Source organism: Procambarus clarkii, chromosome 76 (genome assembly GCF_040958095.1).
Source record: "Procambarus clarkii isolate CNS0578487 chromosome 76, FALCON_Pclarkii_2.0, whole genome shotgun sequence".
NCBI lineage: Eukaryota > Metazoa > Arthropoda > Malacostraca > Decapoda > Cambaridae > Procambarus > Procambarus clarkii.
This window is the reverse complement of record NC_091225.1, coordinates 21762381-21785460: the sequence shown is the minus strand read 5'-3', so window position 1 is coordinate 21785460 and position 23080 is coordinate 21762381. Positions and strand designations below refer to the sequence as shown.

The 23080-nt window shown below is 48.9% G+C and overlaps 1 protein-coding gene across 4 annotated transcripts in view; it reads right to left on the bottom strand.

The window, feature by feature from the left end:
• Positions 1 to 4142: 4142 nt before the first annotated feature.
• The window catches only part of LOC138357113 (calcium-binding mitochondrial carrier protein Aralar1-like), a 319526-nt gene continuing 300588 nt past the window's right edge, over positions 4143 to 23080 (bottom strand). For all 4 annotated transcript variants that reach the window (XM_069313734.1, XM_069313735.1, XM_069313733.1 and 1 more), the window contains 2 exons: positions 10022 to 10280; positions 4143 to 4320 (listed from right to left, as the gene is read on the bottom strand). In XM_069313734.1, the coding sequence (XP_069169835.1) occupies positions 4151 to 4320; positions 10022 to 10280 (429 nt within the window). In that variant the 3' untranslated portion in view covers positions 4143 to 4150. The remainder of the gene's footprint in view (positions 4321 to 10021; positions 10281 to 23080) is intronic.

The following is a 23080-nucleotide window of genomic DNA, read 5'->3' as shown; positions in this document are numbered from 1 at the left end:
ACAGAACCGAAGGCTGCGCCTATTCCCGCGCACCAGAAAAAGACAGAACCGCTGCGCCTGCCCCAAATCTGGCACCAGTGGCCTACCATGACGGGAAGAGACCCCGAGCCCTGGCACAAACCCTTCCGGAAAGGCCCCCCCCCCCACAAGCCACCCGGAGACTAACAAGTCGGACACAGAATGTCAACCTAGCCGAAGCTGCCTGCAGATACTGCAACAACCGCAGACTCTGCAAACAGCAGCAGACAAAAAAGGCAAAGACCAACCTAAGAGCCAGGGGACCAAGCGGATTCCAAGAAGAAAGAAACAACGCTTGTCGGCTCGCTTGGGCCGACAAGCGAGTTGAGAAGCAAAAAAAAAAACAAAACCGCATCCCGCCGGAGCAACGCAAACAGCTTCAACAATGCAGACGATGCACGCACCGCCGAGGGCAATAGCACCCAGAGGTGGCCCCAAGCTTCTCCATATCCAACTCAAGCCATCGAGACAGATCGAGGAGGGAGAAGAATTGCAGGGCCGAAGCCAGCAGGCCACGTGTACGCAAATCCTCCGCAACCAAGGCAGCTGAAAGGGAAGGAACCTGCACATGAAGCTGCATCACACCCACATCCTGCAGAAGGGCATGGGTGAACAAACATGCATCGAGATGCTCAAATTCACCCTCCAGGAAAACCTGCAATGCCGTCTGAGCCTCTCTCCACTCAAGCACGTGGGACCGACAGAAAGTGTGCCAAGCCTCCAACGAGATGAGCAGGCAGTCTGCTAACCAGGACGACTCCGGTACTTTATAACGAACCCAGTACAGACAAAAAACCATACACGAAGGAACACGGATCCATCACGAAAGCATAATCCGGGTCGCACAGGAGGTAAGCCGCAAGGGCTTCCCACACCACATGTGATGGGGTGCGAGAAGCCAAAAACCTTCGGAAAGACGGGACCAAGAAACCCACGGGATCATGGAACCGAACCCGAGGAGGGGTAAACGCTAATTCAGATTCGTACGAGGAGGGAGAGAAGGAGAACCCCTCTCCTTGTAACACAAAGCCTCGCTCCGACAGTACAAAAACCCAGGTGAGGTCTAACGGGGCCCCAAGGCTCCCAAGTCAACCCCTCCCTCGCTACAGGAACCTCACCCTGGGGACTTGAGGCTGAGCCATCCTCCAGACCCCCCCACCTCAAAAGAAAAGGCAGGAGCAGCCTAAACAGCAGGAACAAAGGGGACCCACTTGTCAGACCAAGAAGCTCCGGCTGGAGGACTAGGCTCGAATGCCTTCGCCGCCACCCGGAAGGGGACTCCCCCGAGACCGCCCAAGTTTTAACACCAACTAAACCCTGCCCCGCCTACCATGAGGTTACCTTGAGGTGCTTCCGGGGCTTAGTGTCCCCGCGGCCCGGTCGTCGACCAGGCCTCCTGGTTGCTGGACTGATCAACCAGGCTGTTAGACGCGGCTGCTCGCAGCCTGACGTATGAGTCACAGCCTGGTTGATCAGGTATCCTTTGGAGGTGCTTATCCAGTTCTCCTCTTGAACACTGTGAGGGGTCGGCCAGTTATGCCCCTTATGTGTAGTGGAAGCGTGTTGAACAGTCTCGGGCCTCTGATGTTAATAGAGTTCTCTCTCAGAGTACCTGTTGCACCTCTGAGTTTCAACGGGGGTATTCTGCACATCCTGCCATGTCTTCTGGTCTCATGTGATGTTATTTCTGTGTGCAGGTTTGGGACCAGCCCCTCAATTATTTTCCACGTGTAAATTATTATGTATCTCTCCCGCCTGCGCTCAAGGGAGTACAGATTTAGGCATTTTAGTCGGTCCCAGTAATTTAGATGTTTACTGAGTGGATTCTAGCAGTAAAGGATCTCTGCACACTCTCCAGGTCAGCAATTTCTCCAGCTTTGAAAGGGGCTGTCATTGTGCAGCAGTACTCCACTCTAGAGAGCACAAGCGTTTTGAAAAGTATCATCATCGGTATAGCATCTCTAGTGTGAAAAGTTCTTGTTATCCAACCTGTCATTTTTCTTGCAGTTGTGACGGCTACTTTATTGTGTTCTTTAAAGGTAAGGTCTTCCGACATGAGTACACCCAGATCCTTTACATTGCCTTTTCGTTCTATGTTATGATTTGCCTGAGTTTTGTACGTGGTTTCTGTTTTTATATTTTCAATTTTTCCGTAGCGCATGAGCTGGAACTTATCTTCATTAAACACCATATTATTTTCTGTAGCCCATAGAAAGACCTGATCTACATCTGATTGGAGGTTTGCCGTGTCCTCTATGTTGCCAACTCTCATGAAAATCCTAGTGTCATCTGCAAAGGATGATACAGTGCTATAGGTTGTGTTCTGGTCTATGTCCGATATGAGGATGAGAAAAAAAAAATCCGCCTCCAAAATCCTCAGACGTTTCAGAGCCAGCAGCAAAGGGGAGAGGGGGGGGAGGGGGAATCGAATGAACCACTGAAGGGCAAGGACAAGGAGGGGCGGACAGAACCAATGTCGAAGCGACTCCCACCCCAAAGTCCGGGTCCTATAACCAAATCGGGGCAGTCTCGGGGCATCTGGGGAAGCAACGAACCTATCACACTGCAGCAACCTAAACCGAGCATGCAACACCTCTGCTGCCTGTACCCTCACCCTAGCTTGGGTGAACTGGAGTATGTACAAAGAACAAACGTCGCACAACTCTGGGTTAAAAGAATCACCGACCCACAGACAGAATGGCAGAGGCACCACCGGTGATTGTCACCCACCGGTGATTGTCATAAGGGGACAGAGCAACCATCAACCTTGCACAAAGCAAGAGGGAAATCAAGGGTCGCATCCATCGGACCACGGAGTCCCCGTGGGGTTTCCCAGGGCCCTTAGTCTTGGTATCACGCTAAGGGGAAGCCCAGGCAGGGTATTGCAAACTGGCGCCCAAAACTACCAAGCAAACTTCTAAAGCTGAACCCCTAAAGCTGAACCCCCGGGACATGTTCACTCATGGGGGCCTAGCAGGGGGTATCACCAACAACACAGAGATGTCTAGAGAAAGGCCTCCCCCCTCAATTGTAGAAAGGGGGTAGCCAACCAAAGACAGGCCCCCCCCCGTATTGTAGAAAGGGGGCAACCAACCAAAGGCAGACTCCCCACCAGGCAGGAAACAAAAACAAAAGAAAACCCCCGCAAGAGGACAACGTACCCAGGCGGAACAAAGTCAGCCGCTACAATAGGTGAAAACTAGCTGTGCAGTACCCCGCACCCCTACCAGTGATGAAAACTACCTCCTACCAAGAGACAAACAAGGAAAACAAAAAAACCCTGCCGACTCCAAGGGCAGCCAAGTACCGAACAGTAAAAGACACAGCAGAGGTAGGCCTCAAGGTGACTTGTGGAAGGTGGCCCCAAGCCCCGAGGGGCCACATACTTCCTCAAGGGTAGCATTTACAGGGCACCTAAGGAAGGAAACCCTAGGCGCATGCAGCCCGAGTACCGTAGAATAATACTCCTGACCCACACACAACCTGTAGTGGCAGACCATGCCACAAGGTACAGGAACAGAAAACAAAAACTGGAGCCAGAGGCACCTGACCAGCCAGTATCACATCAGCCAAGAACTGCCGGTTGAATCGCCAGCACGAGGGTCTGTGGCTTCTCTTTCTCCCTTCCTGGGGAGATGGGAAGGTTGTGCAAAGAGCGGTGCCTCAATGTGATTATGTCATGCTCGTTTGCTAATTTTTGTTGGGGAGTTCTGTCCACTCGTTCGGCTTTCGGTAGCAACATTTTCACCAGAATAGGGGTTTGTTTTGGGGCGCCTATCTTTCTGGGTGCCAGACCCGGTCGATGGCAGAAATAGAATGCTCCCAATCACATGGGGGTTTCTATAGGCTATTCCTCCTCGTGCCTCTCTGAGGGGGCCAGGTTCTGACTCGTAGTCCCTGGTAGGCAAAAACTCCATGCACTTTGCCTGATGCCAGAAAGCTAATAATTACATATCAGCCTATATTGCTCTGGGCAGCCAATGGGGCCCCCCCCCCCAAAAAAAAATAAAAAATAAATAAATAAAAAAAATTAATAAAATATAAAATAAATAAGGTAAACCCCTCTCTTTCTCTCCCCCCCTCTCTGTCTTCCCAATCACTCTCTCACTCACTCACTCTCTCACTTTCTCACTCACTCACTCACTCTAACCAAATAACTTACATGAAGGAACTGACAGAATTCTGCATAGCTGATGACGCGTTTCCTTTCTTTCCCAAAGTACATCTTTACAAATTCACTGTCAAAGTCAAACGGTACTTTCTGATGAAGGATTGTCTGTTTGATCACCTCAACGAACTCGTCTGCAACAAGAAGACACAATGGTTACATATTCAGGGAGGGATTATTTAACAGTAGGGAAAAACAGATTGTTGTTGTTTTGTTCTATCACTAAGTATGACGATTAAAACTTCAAATCCAACTTCACACTAACACAAAAATCTCTCGTAAATGCATTTTCGATGTGATATTTTTTGAACTGTGCAGATGATGAGTCACAATAACATGGCTGAAGATATGATAACCAAACCACTCACCAAAAGGGGAAGAGACAACGACGTTTTAGTCTGTCCTGGACCATTATCAAGTCGATTGTGTTCCAGGACAGACCGAAATGTCACCATCTCTTCATCTTCTAGTGTGTGGTTTGGTCATCTTTTTAAAACTGTGTTTATACAGAAATGATAATGCTATTACTGCATATTTATTCTCACATACACAGACCAAAACCTTATACATAAACTTATACATAACTTATACTTATACATAAACAGATACAGTACATTAAAGCTGTAGGTCTTATACTGCAGTTGTCCATGTTAATTTTGCTTCAGCTATTATTTTTGTGAAAATATCCTATGATGTTATCTCTCTCTTTTAACCAGCTGTCATGATTAAAGCAAACTAAAGGTAATATTCCTCCATTTTAAATTAGAATTTTTAATTACAAATAAAATAATAATTGCTTCAAATTATCAAATTTTGATTTTAAAAGTAAAATTTATTTTATCTACTTATTTATATAACAAGAAGGTATGGTAGTAGGCATCCGTCAGTCTCAGGAGACTATGGAGTTGCACTCTGGTTGTCGGTCTGGAGTGGCCTCTCCAGGGCGCAAAGCCAGGGTAGATTGATATGGCGGAGAAGGTACAATGGGTTGTAAAAATACTTATGTTGGTAATCAAGCGGTGCATTCTTGTAAAGCCACTAGCACGCACAGCATTTCGAGCAGGTCCTTAAGCTAACAAATAAATGTAATGATTGGTACATTGTAACAAAAAACTTAAATTCACATAATAACCACCTCATCATACAGTGATAAAAATTATACTGATGAAGCTGCATTTCTACACTGTAATATACTGATTGAGATAGTAGAACAAGGTTATCTTGAGGTTATCTTGAGATAATTTCGGGGCTTAGCGTCCCCGTGGCCCGGTCCTTGACCAGGCCTCCTTCTGTTACACACCCCCCCAGGAAGCAGCCTGTAGCAGCTGTCTAACTCCCAGGTACCTATTTACTGCTAAGTGAACTAAGTGAAGTGAAGTGCATCAGGGTGAAAGAAACATTTTGCCCATTTGTCTCCATCTCCACCGGGGATCGAACCCGGAACCTCAGGACTACGAATCCGAAGCGCTGTCCACCCAGCTGTCAGGTGCCCGGTAGGATAGAGGATACCGGTACGTAGAGGATACTATGATGATATTAGCTACAGTACTTCATTTTCTACTTTTGAATAAAGAATTGGTTAGACAAATTTTTAATTAGTTTCCCAGATTTTCTTAAAATGGCTAAAGTCATCCCAGTCCATAAGAGTAGTGATCTTGTGAAAATCCTAAATTTTAGACCAATATCAATCCTGCCAACTTTGTCCTTAATATTTGAAAACTAATATACAATAATAACTATTCCTTCCTAGATAAACACAATATGGTCAATATGGCTTCAGATCCCATAAAAGCACCAATGATTCTTTAATTAATATGCATGACCTGATACATACCACTCTTGACAAAAATGAGTATCCTACAGGTTATCCCACAGGTAAATTGTTGATGTGTGAAAATAACCTGCGTAAGGCTTTTGACACCTCTGCTACAGTAACCTCTCTCTCATATTCCAACACTATGGAAACACAGTGCACTCCCTTCAATACCCTCAATATTTGCAGTCTTACCTCAGTGACAGGTACCTGTTTGTTTTTGTGAATAATGCTACTTCTCTCACTTTGCCAATTAATATTGGGCATTCCACACAGTAGTATGCTCGGTCCAATCAGCTTTATCATATAAGAACATAAGAAAAAAAGGTAATTGCAGAAGGCCTATTGGTCCATACAAGGCAGCTCCTATATATAACCACCCAATAAATTACCCAATAAACCCTCCGTTGATGTTATCTACATCAACGATCTTCCAAATGCCACTCTACACCTGAAGCCAATTCTATTTGCTGATGATACAAACTTCATTTTCTCTCATGCTAACCCATTATTCTAAGTGACACAGTGAATACCGAATGAAAAAACTCCATTTGTGGCAAACTGCTAACACAATTACCGTTAACATCACTAAAATGTTTTACCTACTGTTTGGTAACAAGTCTAACTATCAAATTAACCTAAGAATTAATAATACCCAAATTATGAGCAGAGCAGATAAGAAATTCCTTGTTCTTCACATATACAACAAGCTGAATTTCCATTGCCATGTACAAAATATCCTGCACAGTATTACAAAAAGAGTTTCTTAAGACAGTTGGCACTCTCTCCAAAATCAAATATTACGAACCTTACCCTGTCTTGGTTACACTATTATTTCCTCATTTATCCATATTTCACCTATGGTATCTGTGCCTGGGGATCTACAACTCTAAATTATCTCTGGCCTCTAATTATTCAACATAAATCACCAATTGGAACAAACTGCAGTCCCAGACAACACTGGGCACCTTTACTGAAATCTTTGAACATGTTAAATATAGTGTCACTGCACATACTTTCAAGCATTCTCTATATCTATAAAACATCGAACTGCATTGCTAATCCTGGCCTTCTGTGCTTCCTAAAGGGCTGTAACAGTTCCCATGGACATCACACAAGAAACAAATTATCTTTTTGATATTCCTGAAGTGAAACGTGACCAAAGCAGAAACGCTATGCAAGGTCCCCAAACTGTGGAATGACCTCCCAAATATAATTAAAAACTGTACGTCTTCCAACCAGATTAATAGTTACTAAGATATATCTACATAATATCTTTTAACAAATTTCAAAACATATTTATTAAAAATCCATGCCTTTCATCATTACGAGTCATCAAATTAATGTACAGTAGAACCTCGAGTGACGACCGCCTCAAATGGCGAGCAATTTGGGTAACAAGCGCCTTGATCGCCGACAATTCGCCTCGTTAGGCGAGCGCTCGTTTGAATAACATCAACACATGGTGGGGTCACGCTGCTTCTCGCACATTCTCGGACATCTCCGACGATGCAAATCAATTATTTTTCTTTGATTAAAGATGCTATTGATGCTGGGATGTTGCAAAGCATTAATTTTTTGTAGAAAAATGAAATGAAATTAAAAAAAAAAAGAAATGTCAAAAAAGGTTCATTTGGTGTTTTTCCAGGTAGGCTGCTCCATGTTTCTTAAAAAAAAATGAAAAAAAAAAAAAAACAGTTGAAACAATTTGAAAAATGGACAAATGCCATATAGGTTCAATCAGTGTTTGTCGGGTAGGCTGCTTCATTATTGAGAAATGAAACATACAAAACAAATGGAACACATTTGAAACAGAAATATTGTCATAATGGAGCAGCCTACCCGACAAACACTGAACGAACCTATATGGCATTTGTCTGTTTTTCAAATTGTTTCAACTGTTTTTTTTATTGTTTTTTTTTTATTTAAGAAACGTGGAGCAGCGAACACCAAACGAACCTTTTTGATATTTGTTCTGTTTTTCAAAATTCTTCTTTTTTTTTTTTAAGAAACATGGAGCAGCCTACCTGACAAACACTGAACGAACCTTTTGCTATAAAAAATGAAAAAAACAAATTGAACAAATTTGAAGAAAAAAAATGTCATAAAGGTTTGTTCAGTGTATGTAAGGTAGGATGCTCTATTATTTAAAACATCGAATATCATATTGATATTTTTCGGTGGTGGAATGGATGAATTTGATTTCCATTATTTTAAATGGGAAAATTCGTTGTGAATGACGTCAGTTTCACATGACGACCACGGCACTGGAACGGAATAAATTTGTTATTCGAGGTTCCACTGTATTTATTTTTGCTAAATTTCTTATTTAAGTCATATACTGTATGTTATCATACGTGTTTATTATTAAGTGTTTACCCTGTTAAACCTTAGCATTTTCTAATTTATTCCATGTTAGTTTATGTTCTGGTTGCTTTCTAAAATTCACTTTTGTATATCCTTGCTGTTATTAATAACTTAAAAAAATATTTCTGAACTGTTGCTAAAACTAACGGTTCGATAATGCAGTAGTCTGCTTGTCGTACTTATCACCTTTATATTGTTATACAGTATTTCTTGAATATCTCATACATGTTAACTTGCTTTTATCAGAGTTATTCTAAGTTTTGCCCAAAATGCTCTGCATAGTAGTGATTTCATTTCATGTACAACCCCTGCACTTACAATTATACTTCCTTCCTAGGTTCTTTGTACACATATTATTATTATTTATTATTATTGTTAAGAAGTGAGTTCCATACATTAGGTCCTTTTTATTTGCATGGCATGTTTACAAAGACTTAGTATCCCTCTAGGAATATTAAAGAGATTTATTTCTCGTGTGATGCTCATTGGTTCTAGTACATCTATCTTGGAAGTTTCAAAAGAGGATTATACTTTAGGAATAAGGTTTTGTAAGTGTAAATAGCACAAGAGATTGCGTGGAGTGAATGTACTGTATATTTAGCATGTTTAGGGATTTAAAGTGATGGGCTGTGTGTTGTCGGAAGATAGAATTTGTTATAGTTCTGATAGATGATTTTTGCTGGGTGATTATGGGCTTGAGGTAGTTTGCAATGGTTGAACCCATGTACAGATATTGCGAATTAGATAAATTATTCAAACTCCATCACTCCATTAGAGAGTGATGGAGTGTAAGAAGAGCAGAGTGGGGAACATAATATTTGATTCTTAATAGAATATCAACAGTTTTATAGATTTTTTGTTTGGCTATGTGTTGTATGTGAGTACTGAAGTTAGGTCCAATGTCTATGAATAGGCCAGGGAAATTTTTCTCATTTTTACTCTTTGATGTTGACATTGTTTATCTGAAGGTGTATTTGGTTCGACAATTTATTTCCATATAAAATGTAGTAGGTCTTTTCTAAATTTAGTGTGAATTTGTTGGCTGATATCCACGAGTGGACTTTTCTTTTTGCAATTCGTTATTTACAATATTATTTAGTATGTGTGGACTGGGGTTTGAAAAGACAGAGGTAGTCTCATCAACAAATAGAATAAGTTAAGAACATTTGAAACATTTGGCAAGTCATTTATGCATAAAAGAAATAGGAGAAGTCCTAAGATAACTCCCTGTGGCACTCCCATGTTTAATGGTAGAGTAAAAGAGGTTATGTATGTAATTGATAACTACTTCTTAGTACTGTTGTAGAGATATGATTGAATTACAGTTCAGAGTAACACCTCGAATTCCAAAATGATGAAGCTTAAGCAGGACGTTATTATGAGTTATGGTATCAAAAGCCTTTCTCAGTTCAATGAAGAGGCCAATTGGGAACTCATTTTTGTCAAGGGCTGTGGAGTTCAAATCAAAGAAGCTAATAATTACATCACTGATACTCTTTTGGGATCTAAAGCCGAACTGTACAGAACTTTTATATCCTCATGTAAAATTTTTTTACTTATCCTCTAATGGCCTTACCAGATTATCACACCAACAGCAGTACACTGTTTCCAGAAATGAAAATAAAACTAAAACAATAGCAATTCTTGCAACCTACCGAAGGAAACCATGCCCGTGCCTTTGGTATCAAAGAGCTGAAAGGCAGTCTTGTAGAGCGCATCAGGGACACATAAAAGGCCCTCAAAAGCATGGAACTCGGCAAATGAAATGAGGCCATCCTTGCTGGTGTCGAGGATTCCTCCCAGTAGCGTGATGGAGTTGGGGTTGAAGTTGGGTTCGGTGTACAGCCCAAGATAGTTTCGCACGAAGTCTGCTGCCGTCATGTAATGTTCTCCATTCTTCTCTACTGAGGCATACTGTAGAGAAAAGTTTTGGTTATTAAAAAACAGTAGGAGCAAGGGATTATTAAGGTTGATCATTGGTCTAAGAAGACGGTAATAAAGAAGATAATGAAAGGTTACCTGGTGTAGGCAAACAAATTTGGCAGAGGGACAGATTTACAGGGATGAAGTTAGGAAGCCTTTGATGGAGTCTGAGTACAAAATGACAACTAATGACTTTCTTGTAGTCTTAATGCAAAGGCAAGAGGCTGACTCTTGAGGGACACTGGCATTTGCCTTATTGCTCAAAGGAAAATACAAATTTAGTGAATAATAATAATAATAATAATAATAATTTTTATTTAGGCAAAGGTACATACATAAAGAGATTTTACAAAGTTTGTTGGCTTTATAGATAGAGCTAGTACATACAATGCCTAAAGCCACTATTACGCAAAGCGTTTCGGGCAGGAAAAAACACTACTGACTAAAGCTTAAAACTAATGGGTAAAAAGAAAATGAAAATGAATCATGGTAATGCTGTACTGCAGGTGGTGATAAGAGAGACTGATGACAATCAGTGTCTAAATCCTGGAGTGCACTTAACACACTTGAAGACAGACAGGTTAGGTAACTGATAAGGAGCAAAGAAATGGGTGATATTCTTAAAAAGTATTTTGTATTTACTAGACAAAAACTTTATATTTTACCTGTAGTTAGGTCTATGTAGCCAGTGAGGAGGACAAGTTTACTTGATCAGTGACTACCAAATGAGAAGTTATTAAATAAATAAATTAAATAGACAGATTAAAACCCAACAAAGTCATGTCCTTAAAGTGTAAAGGTGAGTTTAGTGAGCACTTGTCTTGCATATATAATGTTGCATCATAGTCAAACAGAGAACTGGAATTGTGTTGCAACTGTGATGCCAATTTTTATGCAGGAAGATAAACAAGGAACACTGTACATCTCATCTTGGAAGTGGAGGTTTGGGTTGTTGTGGATTACTACTAGAGTATGGTGGTACAAGAACAACACTGTACAACTGGTCTTATGAATCAATAAGTGCTCTTGTGGAGTACTGCTGGAGTGTGGTACTAGTGTATTATTATACATGATTCTGTATACTGTATTTTGTATTGTGAATAACAAAACAAAAGGGAAAATTTTATTATTATATTTCTAACTCCTGGGTACATATTTACTGCTGGGAGAACAGATGTGTTAGTTGAAAGGAAATGCACCAAACTTTCTGGCCTATCCTGAAATTCAACTTGGGGCCTTCAAATGTGAACTGAGGACTTACACAGATGAAGCCTCCACCCAATGAAACTGCTAAGCTTGGTAATAATGAACAGTACTGTGATGCTGAGAACCCATACTCCTAAAATGACAGTACATCTATAGAGACTGGATGAAATAACAACATCGCAGTAATATATATTTTTTCTTTTTGTTATGCAATTAACTCATTTCTGAGGAAAAGTATGTTATTTTCACGCTCTCCTTACATTTGTTTGCCTTGCAATGATTCCAAGGATCAACGTCCCCGAGGCCCGGTCCCCGACCAGGCCTCCACCAGGCTGTTGGACGCGGCTGCTCGCAGCCTGATGTATGAATCACAGCCTGGTTGATCAGGTATCCTTTGGAGGTGTTTATCCAGTTCTCTCTTGAACACTGTGAGGGGTCGGCCAGTTATGTCCCTTATGTGTAGTGGAAGCGTGTTGAACAGTCTCCGGCCTCTGATGTTGATAAGAGTTCTCTCTCAGAGTACCTGTTGCACCTCTGCTTTTCAACGGGGGTATTCTGCCATGCCTCATGGTCTCGTGTGGTGCCAGATTTGTGCAGATTTGGAACCAGCCCCTCTAATATTTTCCCTCTGTAAATTATTATCTCTCTTCCACCTGCACTCTAGAAAACAAGTATTTTGGATTTTTAATCAGTCCCAATATTTCAGATGTTTTATTGAGTGGCTTCTAACAGTGAAAGTTCTTTGAACGCTCTACAGGTCAGCAATTTATCCAGTTATGAATGGGGCAATATTTCACCCTAGAGAGCAGTAGTGTCCCAAAGTATCATTGGTATGGCATCTCTAGTTTGAAAGTTCTTGCTATGCAACCTGTAATTTTTCTTGCAGGTACGACAGCTACTTTATTGTGTTCTTGATAAGTAAGGTCTTCCAACATGATTATTCCCAGATGGAGGATGAGAGGGGAGGCGAGGGGAAGTTGGAGATGGGAGGAGGGAGGTGAAAGACCGGAGAGGGGGAGGTGGAAGACCGGGAGAGGGGGAGGTGGAAGACCGGGAGAGGGGGAGGTGGAGACGGGAGAGGGGGAGGTGGAAGACCGGGAGAGGGGGAGGTGGAGACGGGAGAGGGGTGGTGGAGACGGGAGAGGGGAGGTGGAGACGGGAGAGGGGTGGTGGAGACGGGAGAGGGGGAGGTGGAGACGGGAGAGGGGTGGTGGAGACGGGAGAGGGGTGGTGGAGACGGGAGAGGGGTGGTGGAGACGGGAGAGGGGTGGTGGAGACGGGAGAGGGGTGGTGGAGACGGGAGGTGGAGACGGGAGGTGGAGACGGGAGACGGGAGGTGGAGACGGGAGAGGGGAGGTGGAGACGGGAGAGGGGTGGTGGAGACGGGAGGTGGAGACGGGAGGTGGAGACGGGAGGTGGAGACGGGAGGTGGAGACGGGAGGTGGAGACGGGAGAGGGGGAGGTGGAGACGGGAGAGGGGGAGGTGGAGACGGGAGAGGGGGAGGTGGAGACGGGAGAGGGGGAGGTGGAGACGGGAGAGGGGGAGGTGGAGACGGGAGAGGGGGAGGTGGAGACGGGAGAGGGGGAGGTGGAGACGGGAGAGGGGGAGGTGGAGACGGGAGAGGGGGAGGTGGAGACGGGAGAGGGGGAGGTGGAGACGGGAGAGGGGGAGGTGGAGACGGGAGAGGTGGAGACTGGAAAGGGGGAAGACGGGAGAGGGGACATGGAAGACCGGAGAGAAAGGGAGGGAGGGAGGGAGGGGGAGAGGGGAGGTGGAGAGGGGAGGTGGAGAGGGGAGGTGGCGAGGGGAGGTGGCGAGGGGAGGTGGCGAGGGGAGGTGGCGAGGGGAGGTGGCGAGGGGAGGTGGAGAGGGGAGGTGGAGAGGGAAGAATTGAGGTTGAGAGGGAAGAAGGGAAGTGCAGAGGGAAGAAGGGAGGTGGAGAGGGAAGAAGGGAGGTGGAGAGGGAAGAAGGAAGGTGGATAAGGAAGAAGGGAAGTGGAGAGGGAAGAAGGGAGGTGGAGTAGTGACGGGAAGGGAGAGAGGGAAGGGAGGGAGGGTGCAGGAAGGGAGCGTGGCGGGCGGGCGTCTTTGTGTACCCTTGACGCCCTTCAGCAGCAACTCATATTTCGAGGTGTTCCTGTGGAGTTGTCTCCCTCTCTCTCTCCTCCTTTGCCTCCCTCCTCCGTTATCTTTCCCTACCCATTCCCCCCCTTTCTTTCTCTATCCATCTCATCCCTCTCTTCTTTTTCTTCTCTTCCTCCCTTCTTCCATTCCCTCCTTTCCTTCACCCTGTTATGTTCCGTGTCTCCTATTACCGTTCCAACTGTTCCTCCCTCCTCTCCTGCCTCCCTCCCAGGGCAGACATGATAACGACGTACAAGATACCTGGATTGGACCTGGATAGGGTTCCGGTAGTAGTTCTACTTCCCAAGCCCTGCCCGAGGCCAGGCTTGACTTGTGAGAATTTGGCCCAACAGACTGTTCCTTGGAGCGGCCCACAGACCTACATATCCACCACAGCCCGGTTGGTCCGACACTTCTTGAAGAAAACTTCAAGAAAACTATGAAGAAAAACTTGAAGAATACTAAGCGGAATTCAAAAAGTAGATATCGAAGCAATGTTCAAATTAAGGAACAGCAGAACGAGAGAAGATAACTGGAAACTGGAAATACGATAACTGGAAACTGGAAATACGATAACTGGAAACTGGAAATACGATAACTGGAAACTGGAAATACGATAACTGGAAATACGATAACTGGAAACTGGAAATACGATAACTGGAAACTGGAAATACGATAACTGGAAATACGATAACTGGAAACTGGAAATACAGAAGAGTCACACACACGTCAGAGAGAACGTTTTCAGTCTAAGAGTCGTATAGACAAGATTAGGAACGGTTTCCCTTGTACTTATCTCTTAGTGCCCTCAAGGCCGGGCTCGGGGTTTAGAAAGACCCGAAACCCTCTTCTGGTATATGCTACAGGTAGACCTTGCTTATGAACAAAGCCACAAGGGCCGTGACGAAGATCCTCGTCACGGCCCTTGTGGATTTGTTCATTTGATGCATCACGCTATTGTGATTTCTGTGATACCTGCTTGATGGGGTTCTGGGAGTTCTTCTAGTCTTCAAGCCCGGCCCGAAGCCAGGCTTGACTTGTGAGAGTTTGGTCCACCAGACTGTTGCTTGGAGCGGCCCGCAGCAGGTCCACATACCCACCACAGCCCGTTTGGTCCGGCACTCCTTGGAGGAAACAATCTAGTTTCCTCTTGAAGATGTCCACGGTTGTTCCGGCAATATTTCTTATGCTCGCTGGAAGGACGTTGAACAACCGTGGACCTCTGATGTTTATACAGTGTTCTCTGATTGTGCCTATGGCACTTCTGCTCTTCACTGGTTCAATCTTGCATTTTCTTCCATATCGTTCACTCCAGTACGTTGTTATTTTACTGTGTAGATTTGGGACGTGATATCTGATATCTTATTTTTCTCCCGGCCTTTTCTCCATATGTTGTCGATGGAGACAACATATGGAGTATCTTTAGTATCTTTAGTATCATCATCTTGATCACTTCTCCCTCCACCTCACTACTACAACAACTCCTCTATAACCCAGTTGAGGTCACACAATACCCCTCTATTTCCTCTCCACGGCGTTTTAATTAGTTTACTCCTCTTTCTCCTCTTGGCCTCTATTTACCTTCCTTACCTTGAGGTGCTTCCGGGGCTTAGCGTCCCCGCGGCCCGGTCGTCGACCAGGCCTCCTTCAAAGCTTCTTTGTACCCTGATTTACCTCCCTTCATCTTTCATTTGCTTCGTCTCTTTAATACTTCCCTTTAGACCCCTCGTTTCTTCCCCTTCTCCCATCTGCTTATTTGCAATTAACTCTTCACATTTTAGATTTATTTTAATTCTGGTTGTTGCGTCTTGGGGTTCATGAGTAAAATGCTCTCCGGGAATTTTAAACTAAGCTTAGAGAGAGAGATTATCTCAAATCCTTCCCCTTCGTCTGTGAGTGGGAAGTGTACAGCTGCTCTGTCTTGCAAGGTGTTCATTTCGCAACAACGTTTGCGTTACCGGGAGAGGCAACAACGTTTGCGTTACCGGGAGAGGTAACAACGTTTGTGTTATTGTCTCAATAGTCTGTGCTTCACGCCTACCCGTTTTCTTTTATTCCTTCATCTCGCGTTCTCACTTGACTCTTATGGTCTCTCGCTTGACCCTTACTGACTGTTCTGTTCTGTTATTATTTTTATAATGTAACACAGTATCTCTATATCCATTTTACCTAAGTTTTATTTATCTTTATTTTAATCGTGTTAATCTTTCACCGTTCTATTATTTTTTTAATTATTTTTCTAATAATGCTTATTATTTTTACTTTAAGGATAGATTTCCTCTTTACTAAAATTTGACAATGGTTTTGCTGGAGGATGGCTGGCCTCACTAACAGAAGAAATGTATATTGCATCCCTTTGTGAGTATTTATACCTCAATAAACTTATTTCAATTTGAATTCAACCCAGACAGTCTATTAATTGCGTGCGTATTTCAACTATGATCAGGTCATACTATGACCTCCAACTATGGAGCCTGTCGGCCGAGCGGACAGCACACTGGACTTGTGATCCTGTGGTCCCGGGTTCGATCCCAGGCGCCGGCGAGAAACAATGGGGCAGAGTTTCTTTCACCCTATGCCCCTGTTACCTAGCAGTAAAATAGGTACCTGGGTGTTAGTCAGCTGTCACGGGCTGCTTCCTGGGGGTGGAGGCCTGGTCGAGGACCGGGCCGCGGGGACACTAAAGCCCCGAAATCATCTCAAGATATCTCAAGACAGATAGGTCTCGTTTCCTATCTCCTAAGACACAGAAACCATGTTGAGCTCCCAACCCCTTCACTCCTTAACCCTAGTGCGTGTGTCAGAGCCAGGGGTTGAGCTTCGGCTCTTTGGTCCCGCCTCTCAACTGTCAATCAATCGGTGTACAGACGCCTGAGCCTGCTTGGCTCTATCATATGTAAATCTGAAACACTGTATGGAGTCAGCCTCCACCATAACACTGCCATATGCATTCCATTTATTAACTACTCTGACACTAAAAAAGTTCTTTCTAACGTCTCTATAATTCATTTGTGTACTCAGTTTTCACCTGTGTCCCCTAGCGGGTATGCACCTTGTGCTAGATAAACTGTCTTTATCTGCTCTACCTGGTTGATACCTTGTTGGTTGATGGGGTTCTTCTACTCCCCAAGCCCGGCCCGAGGCCAGGCTTGATTTGTGAGAATTTGATCCAACAGGCTGTTGCTTGGAGCGGCCCGCAGGCCCACATAACTACCACAGCCCGGTTGGTCCGGAACTTCTTTTAGAAAAGTCTAGTTTTCTCTTGAAGATGTCCACGGTTGTTCCGGCAATATTTCTGATGCTCGCTGGGAGGACGTTGAACAACCGCGGACTTCTGATGTTTATACAGTGTTCTCTGATTGTGCCTATGGCACCTCTGCTCTTCACTGGTTCTATTCTGCATTTTCAACCATATCGTTCACTCCAGTATGTTGTTATTTTACTGTGCAGATCTGGCCCTCCAGTATTTTCCACAATACCTCTGAGAACCTTTTATGTGGTGATCATATCTCCTCTAACTCTTCCGTCTTCCAGTGACGTGAAGTTTAGTTCCCGTAGTCTCTCCTCGTTGCTCATACCCCTCAGCTCGGGTACTACTCAGGTGGCATGCGTCTAAACCTTCTCCAATTTAGTTTTGTGCTTGACAAGTTATACTCCATCACTAGATAGCGTGACCTAACCGAATCTATTCAATAAAACGTCAACATTATAGCGATCACTTAAAATGTATAGAAATAGAGGGACTGGTTCCAAATCGCCACAAGTAAATAACTCCTTGCCAAACCAGGAAACATGGCAGGAAGTGCAAAATAGCCCCACTGAAAAGCCGAGATGCAATAGGTACGCTGAGAGAGAACTATCAACATCGAGGGCCGAAGATTTTTGACCACACTTTCTACATGTATGGTGTATAACTATTAGATATCTTTTTTCGGCGCTCAAGAAGGAACTTGATAAATACTTCAAATAGAGTCCTAATGAACCACACTATCAGTCTGATATTTTAAGTGGTGTCAGTACGTCAGACTGCGAGCAGTGGCGTCTCATAGTCTGATTGCCCAGACCACCAAACAGGAGGCCTGGTCAGTGACTGGGAGCTTCGGGGACATTGATTCTCAAAATAAAGGACGTGTTGCCTACTGTCCACCTTGTGTATTTTCCTCAATATCTTTCATATAGTGATCATATCTCATCTCTTTTCTAAGATTGTGAGGCTGAAAAGCCTTAACCTGATCTCTTAGCTAAGCCCTCGCAATTTTACCAGTAGTTGCAAACGTTTGTACTCTCTCAGATTTGCTTTTGTGCTTCAAAACATGTCTCATTCTCTAATTGTTGCCTGTGCTTACCTGCCGCTCAAGTTGGAGCTTCCTAAAGGCCCCAAATCACCCTTTCCCATCGTAATATTACCTTACACACATCTGGATTGGATTCCAAATGCCATTTATATACTAGCTTCTAGAGTTTGCCAAGGTCGCCCTGCAGCGTCATGTCCAGTTTGGATGTAAACACACACATACGTTATGATATTTGCTGGTTGTAAGATGAGCGTAGTCGCTGGTGATGGACTTCCAGGACGCGCGCGCAACGCCCTCCCCGTCCTCTGTCGCTCCTTGCCCGTCCCCTGTCGCCCCTGTCCCGAACTCTGTCGCCCCTTTCCCGTCCTCTGTCGCCCCTTTCCCGTCCTCTGTCGCCCCTTTCCCGTCCTCTGTCGCCCCTTTCCCGTCCCCTGTCGCCCCTTTCCCGTCCTCTGTCGCCCCTTTCCCGTCCCCTGTCGCCCCTTTCCCGTCCCCTGTCGCCCCTTTCCCGTCCCCTGTCGCCCCTTTCCCGTCCCCTGTCGCCCCTTTCCCGTCCTCTGTCGCCCCTTTCCCGTCCTCTGTCACCCCTCCCCGTCCTCTGTCACCCTCCGCAACATCCCGTCCCACAAGCTACGGAAATTGCTAGTCATATTTCATTTACTGATCCATTACGACTGACCCTCCATTACCCCGCTGAAGGTTCCTAAGGCAAATGTTTTCAGCTTTTGCTTCCCAGGGCACCACCAGCCTCCCAGGGCACAACCACCTGCCTCCCAGGGCACCACCAGCCTCCCAGGGCACAACCACCTGCCTCCCAGGGCACCACCAGCCTCCCAGGGCACAACCACCAGCCTCCCAGGGCACAACCACCAGCCTCCCAGGGCACAACCACCAGCCTCCCAGGGCACAACCACCAGCCTCCCAGGGCACAACCACCAGCCTCCCAGGGCACCACCACCTGCCTCCCAGGGCACCACCAGCCTCCCTGGGCACCACCTGCCTCCCAGGGCACCACCAGCCTCCCAGGGCACAACCACCAGCCTCCCAGGGCACCACCTGCCTCCCAGGGCACCACCAGCCTCCCAGGGCACCACCTGCCTCCCAGGGCACCACCTGCCTCCCAGGGCACCACCTGCCTCCCAGGGCCACCACCTGCCTCCCAGGGCCACCACCAGCCTCCCAGGGCCACCACCTGCCTCCCAGGGCCACCACCTGCCTCCCAGGGCCACCACCAGCCTCCCAGGGCCACCACCTGCCTCCCAGGGCCACCACCTGCCTCCCAGGGCCACCACCTGCCTCCCAGGGCACCACCTGCCTCCCAAGGGCACCACCTGCCTCCCAGGGCCACCACCTGCCTCCCAGGGCCACCACCTGCCTCCCAGGGCACCACCTGCCTCCCAGGGCACCACCTGCCTCCCAGGGCACCACCTGCCTCCCAGGGCCACCACCTGCCTCCCAGGGCCACCACCTGCCTCCCAGGGCACCACCTGCCTCCCAGGGCACCACCAGCCTCCCAGGGCACCACCAGCCTCCCAGGGCACCACCAGCCTCCCAGGGCACCACCAGCCTCCCAGACCACCACCAGCCTCCCAGACCACCACCAGCCTCCCAGACCACCACCAGCCTCCCAGACCACCACCAGCCTCCCAGACCACCACCAGCCTCCCAGGGCACCACCAGCCTCCCAGGGCACCACCAGCCTCCCAGACCACCACCAGCCTCCCAGGGCACCACCAGCCTCCCAGGGCACCACCAGCCTCCCAGACCACCACCAGCCTCCCAGACCACCACCAGCCTCCCAGGGCCCCACCAGCCTCCCAGACCACCACCAGCCTCCCAGGGCACCACCAGCCTCCCAGGGCACCACCAGCCTCCCAGACCACCACCAGCCTCCCAGACCACCACCAGCCTCCCAGGGAACCACCAGCCTCCCAGGGCACCACCAGCCTCCCAGGGCACCACCAGCCTCCCAGACCACCACCAGCCTCCCAGACCACCACCAGCCTCCCAGGGCACCACCAGCCTCCCAGGGCACCACCAGCCTCCCAGACCACCACCAGCCTCCCAGGGCACCACCAGCCTCCCAGACCACCACCAGCCTCCCAGGGCACCACCAGCCTCCCAGACCACCACCAGCCTCCCAGGGCACCACCAGACTCCCAGACCACCACCAGCCTCCCAGACCACCACCAGCCTCCCAGACCACCACCAGCCTCCCAGGGCACCACCAGCCTCCCAGGGCACCACCAGCCTCCCAGGGCACCACCAGCCTCCCAGGGCACCACCAGCCTCCCAGGGCACCACCAGCCTCCCAGACCACCACCAGCCTCCCAGGGCCCCACCAGCCTCCCAGACCACCACCAGCCTCCCAGGGCACCACCAGCCTCCCAGACCACCACCAGCCTCCCAGGGCACCACCAGCCTCCCAGACCACCACCAGCCTCCCAGGGCACCACCAGCCTCCCAGGGCACCATCAGCCTCCCAGACCACCACCAGCCTCCCAGACCACCACCAGCCTCCCAGACCACCACCAGCCTCCCAGACCACCACCAGCCTCCCAGACCACCACCAGCCTCCCAGACCACCACCAGCCTCCCAGGGCACCACCAGCCTCCCAGGGCACCACCAGCCTCCCAGGGCACCACCAGCCTCCCAGGGCACCACCAGCCTCCCAGGGCACCACCAGCCTCCCAGGGCACCACCAGCCTCCCAGACCACCACCAGCCTCCCAGGGCACCACCAGCCTCCCAGACCACCACCAGCCTCCCAGACCACCACCAGCCTCCCAGGGCACCACCAGCCTCCCAGACCACCACCAGCCTCCCAGACCACCACCAGCCTCCCAGACCACCACCAGCCTCCCAGGGCCCCACCAGCCTCCCAGACCACCACCAGCCTCCCAGGGCACCACCAGCCTCCCAGACCACCACCAGCCTCCCAGACCACCACCAGCCTCCCAGACCACCACCAGCCTCCCAGACCACCACCAGCCTCCCAGACCACCACCAGCCTCCCAGGGCACCACCAGCCTCCCAGGGCACCACCAGCCTCCCAGGGCACCACCAGCCTCCCAGGGCACCACCAGCCTCCCAGGGCACCACCAGCCTCCCAGGGCACCACCAGCCTCCCAGGGCCCCACCAGCCTCCCAGGGCACCACCAGCCTCCCAGACCACCACCAGCCTCCCAGACCACCACCAGCCTCCCAGACCACCACCAGCCTCCCAGACCACCACCAGCCTCCCAGGGCACCACCAGCCTCCCAGACCACCACCAGCCTCCCAGACCACCACCAGCCTCCCAGACCACCACCTGCCTCCCAGACCACCACCAGCCTCCCAGGGCACCACCAGCCTCCCAGACCACCACCAGCCTCCCAGACCACCACCAGCCTCCCAGACCACCACCAACCTCCCAGACCACCACCAGCCTCCCAGACCACCACCAGCCTCCCAGACCACCACCAGCCTCCCAGACCACCACCAGCCTCCCAGGGCACCACCAGCCTCCCAGGGCACCACCAGCCTCCCAGGGCACCACCAGCCTCCCAGGGCACCACCAGCCTCCCAGACCACCACCAGCCTCCCAGACCACCACCAGCCTCCCAGACCACCACCACCACCAGCCTCCCAGACCACCACCACCACCAGCCTCCCAGACCACCACCAGCCTCCCAGACCACCACCAGCCTCCCAGGGCACCACCAGCCTCCCAGGGCACCACCAGCCTCCCAGACCACCACCACCACCAGCCTCCCAGACCACCACCACCACCAGCCTCCCAGGGCACCACCAGCCTCCCAGGGCACCACCAGCCTCCCAGGGCACCACCAGCCTCCCAGGGCACCACCAGCCTCCCAGGGCACCACCTGCCTCCCAGACCACCACCAGCCTCCCAGACCACCACCAGCCTCCCAGGGCACCACCAGCCTCCCAGACCACCACCAGCCTCCCAGGGCACCACCAGCCTCCCAGACCACCACCAGCCTCCCAGGGCACCACCACCACCAGCCTCCCAGACCACCACCAGCCTCCCAGACCACCTCCAGCCTCCCAGACCACCACCAGCCTCCCAGGGCACCACCAGCCTCCCAGACCACCACCAGCCTCCCAGACCACCACCAGCCTCCCAGACCACCACCAGCCTCCCAGACCACCACCACCACCAGCCTCCCAGACCACCACCAGCCTCCCAGGGCACCACCAGCCTCCCAGACCACCACCAGCCTCCCAGACCACCACCAGCCTCCCAGACCACCACCAGCCTCCCAGACCACCACCAGCCTCCCAGGGCACCACCAGCCTCCCAGACCACCACCAGCCTCCCAGACCACCACCAGCCTCCCAGACCACCACCAGCCTCCCAGGGCACCACCAGCCTCCCAGACCACCACCAGCCTCCCAGACCACCACCAGCCTCCCAGACCACCACCAGCCTCCCAGACCACCACCAGCCTCCCAGGGCACCACCAGCCTCCCAGGGCACCACCAGCCTCCCAGGGCAATATCTCTGCCGTCTGTGTCATTTGCAATAAGACCGCATCCAGAAGTCCTCCAAAGGTCATGATGATGGCATTATCTAGAATCCGATCCACAGACCCGTTTTTCTAAGCCATCAATCCGGGTAGTACCTGGTTGATGGGGGTTCTGGGAGTTCTTCTACTCCCCACCAGGCCCGGCCCGAGGCCAGGCTTGACTTGTGAGAGTTTGGTCCACCAGGCTGTTGCTTGGAGCGGCCTGCAGCAGGCCCACATACCCACCACAGCCACCATATCAACAATCACAAATTACATCAACAACAACAACAGTTTCCGTGATAAATTAACCCCCGAGACGAAACAACACGAACAAAAACACACCACCCACACACATACATTCACAAATTATACCGTGAATAACATAAATGTTATTCAACAAGCTAACATTCCCCAAACATGGAGAGGTAAACATCATAACATTTCCTACAATGATCAGATTCAGCAGAGTCAGCGGAGTCAGCAGAGGCCGCAGAGTCAGCGGAGTCAGCAGAGGCCGCAGGAGTCGGCAGGTCAGCGGACATGGCGGGAACGGACACCCACACAACACAAAGTTCAGCCAACTTGTATAATTAGCATCGTCTCAAGTTTATCTTCAAGTCTGCCCCCCCCCTTTCTCCAAGGGAGGGGGG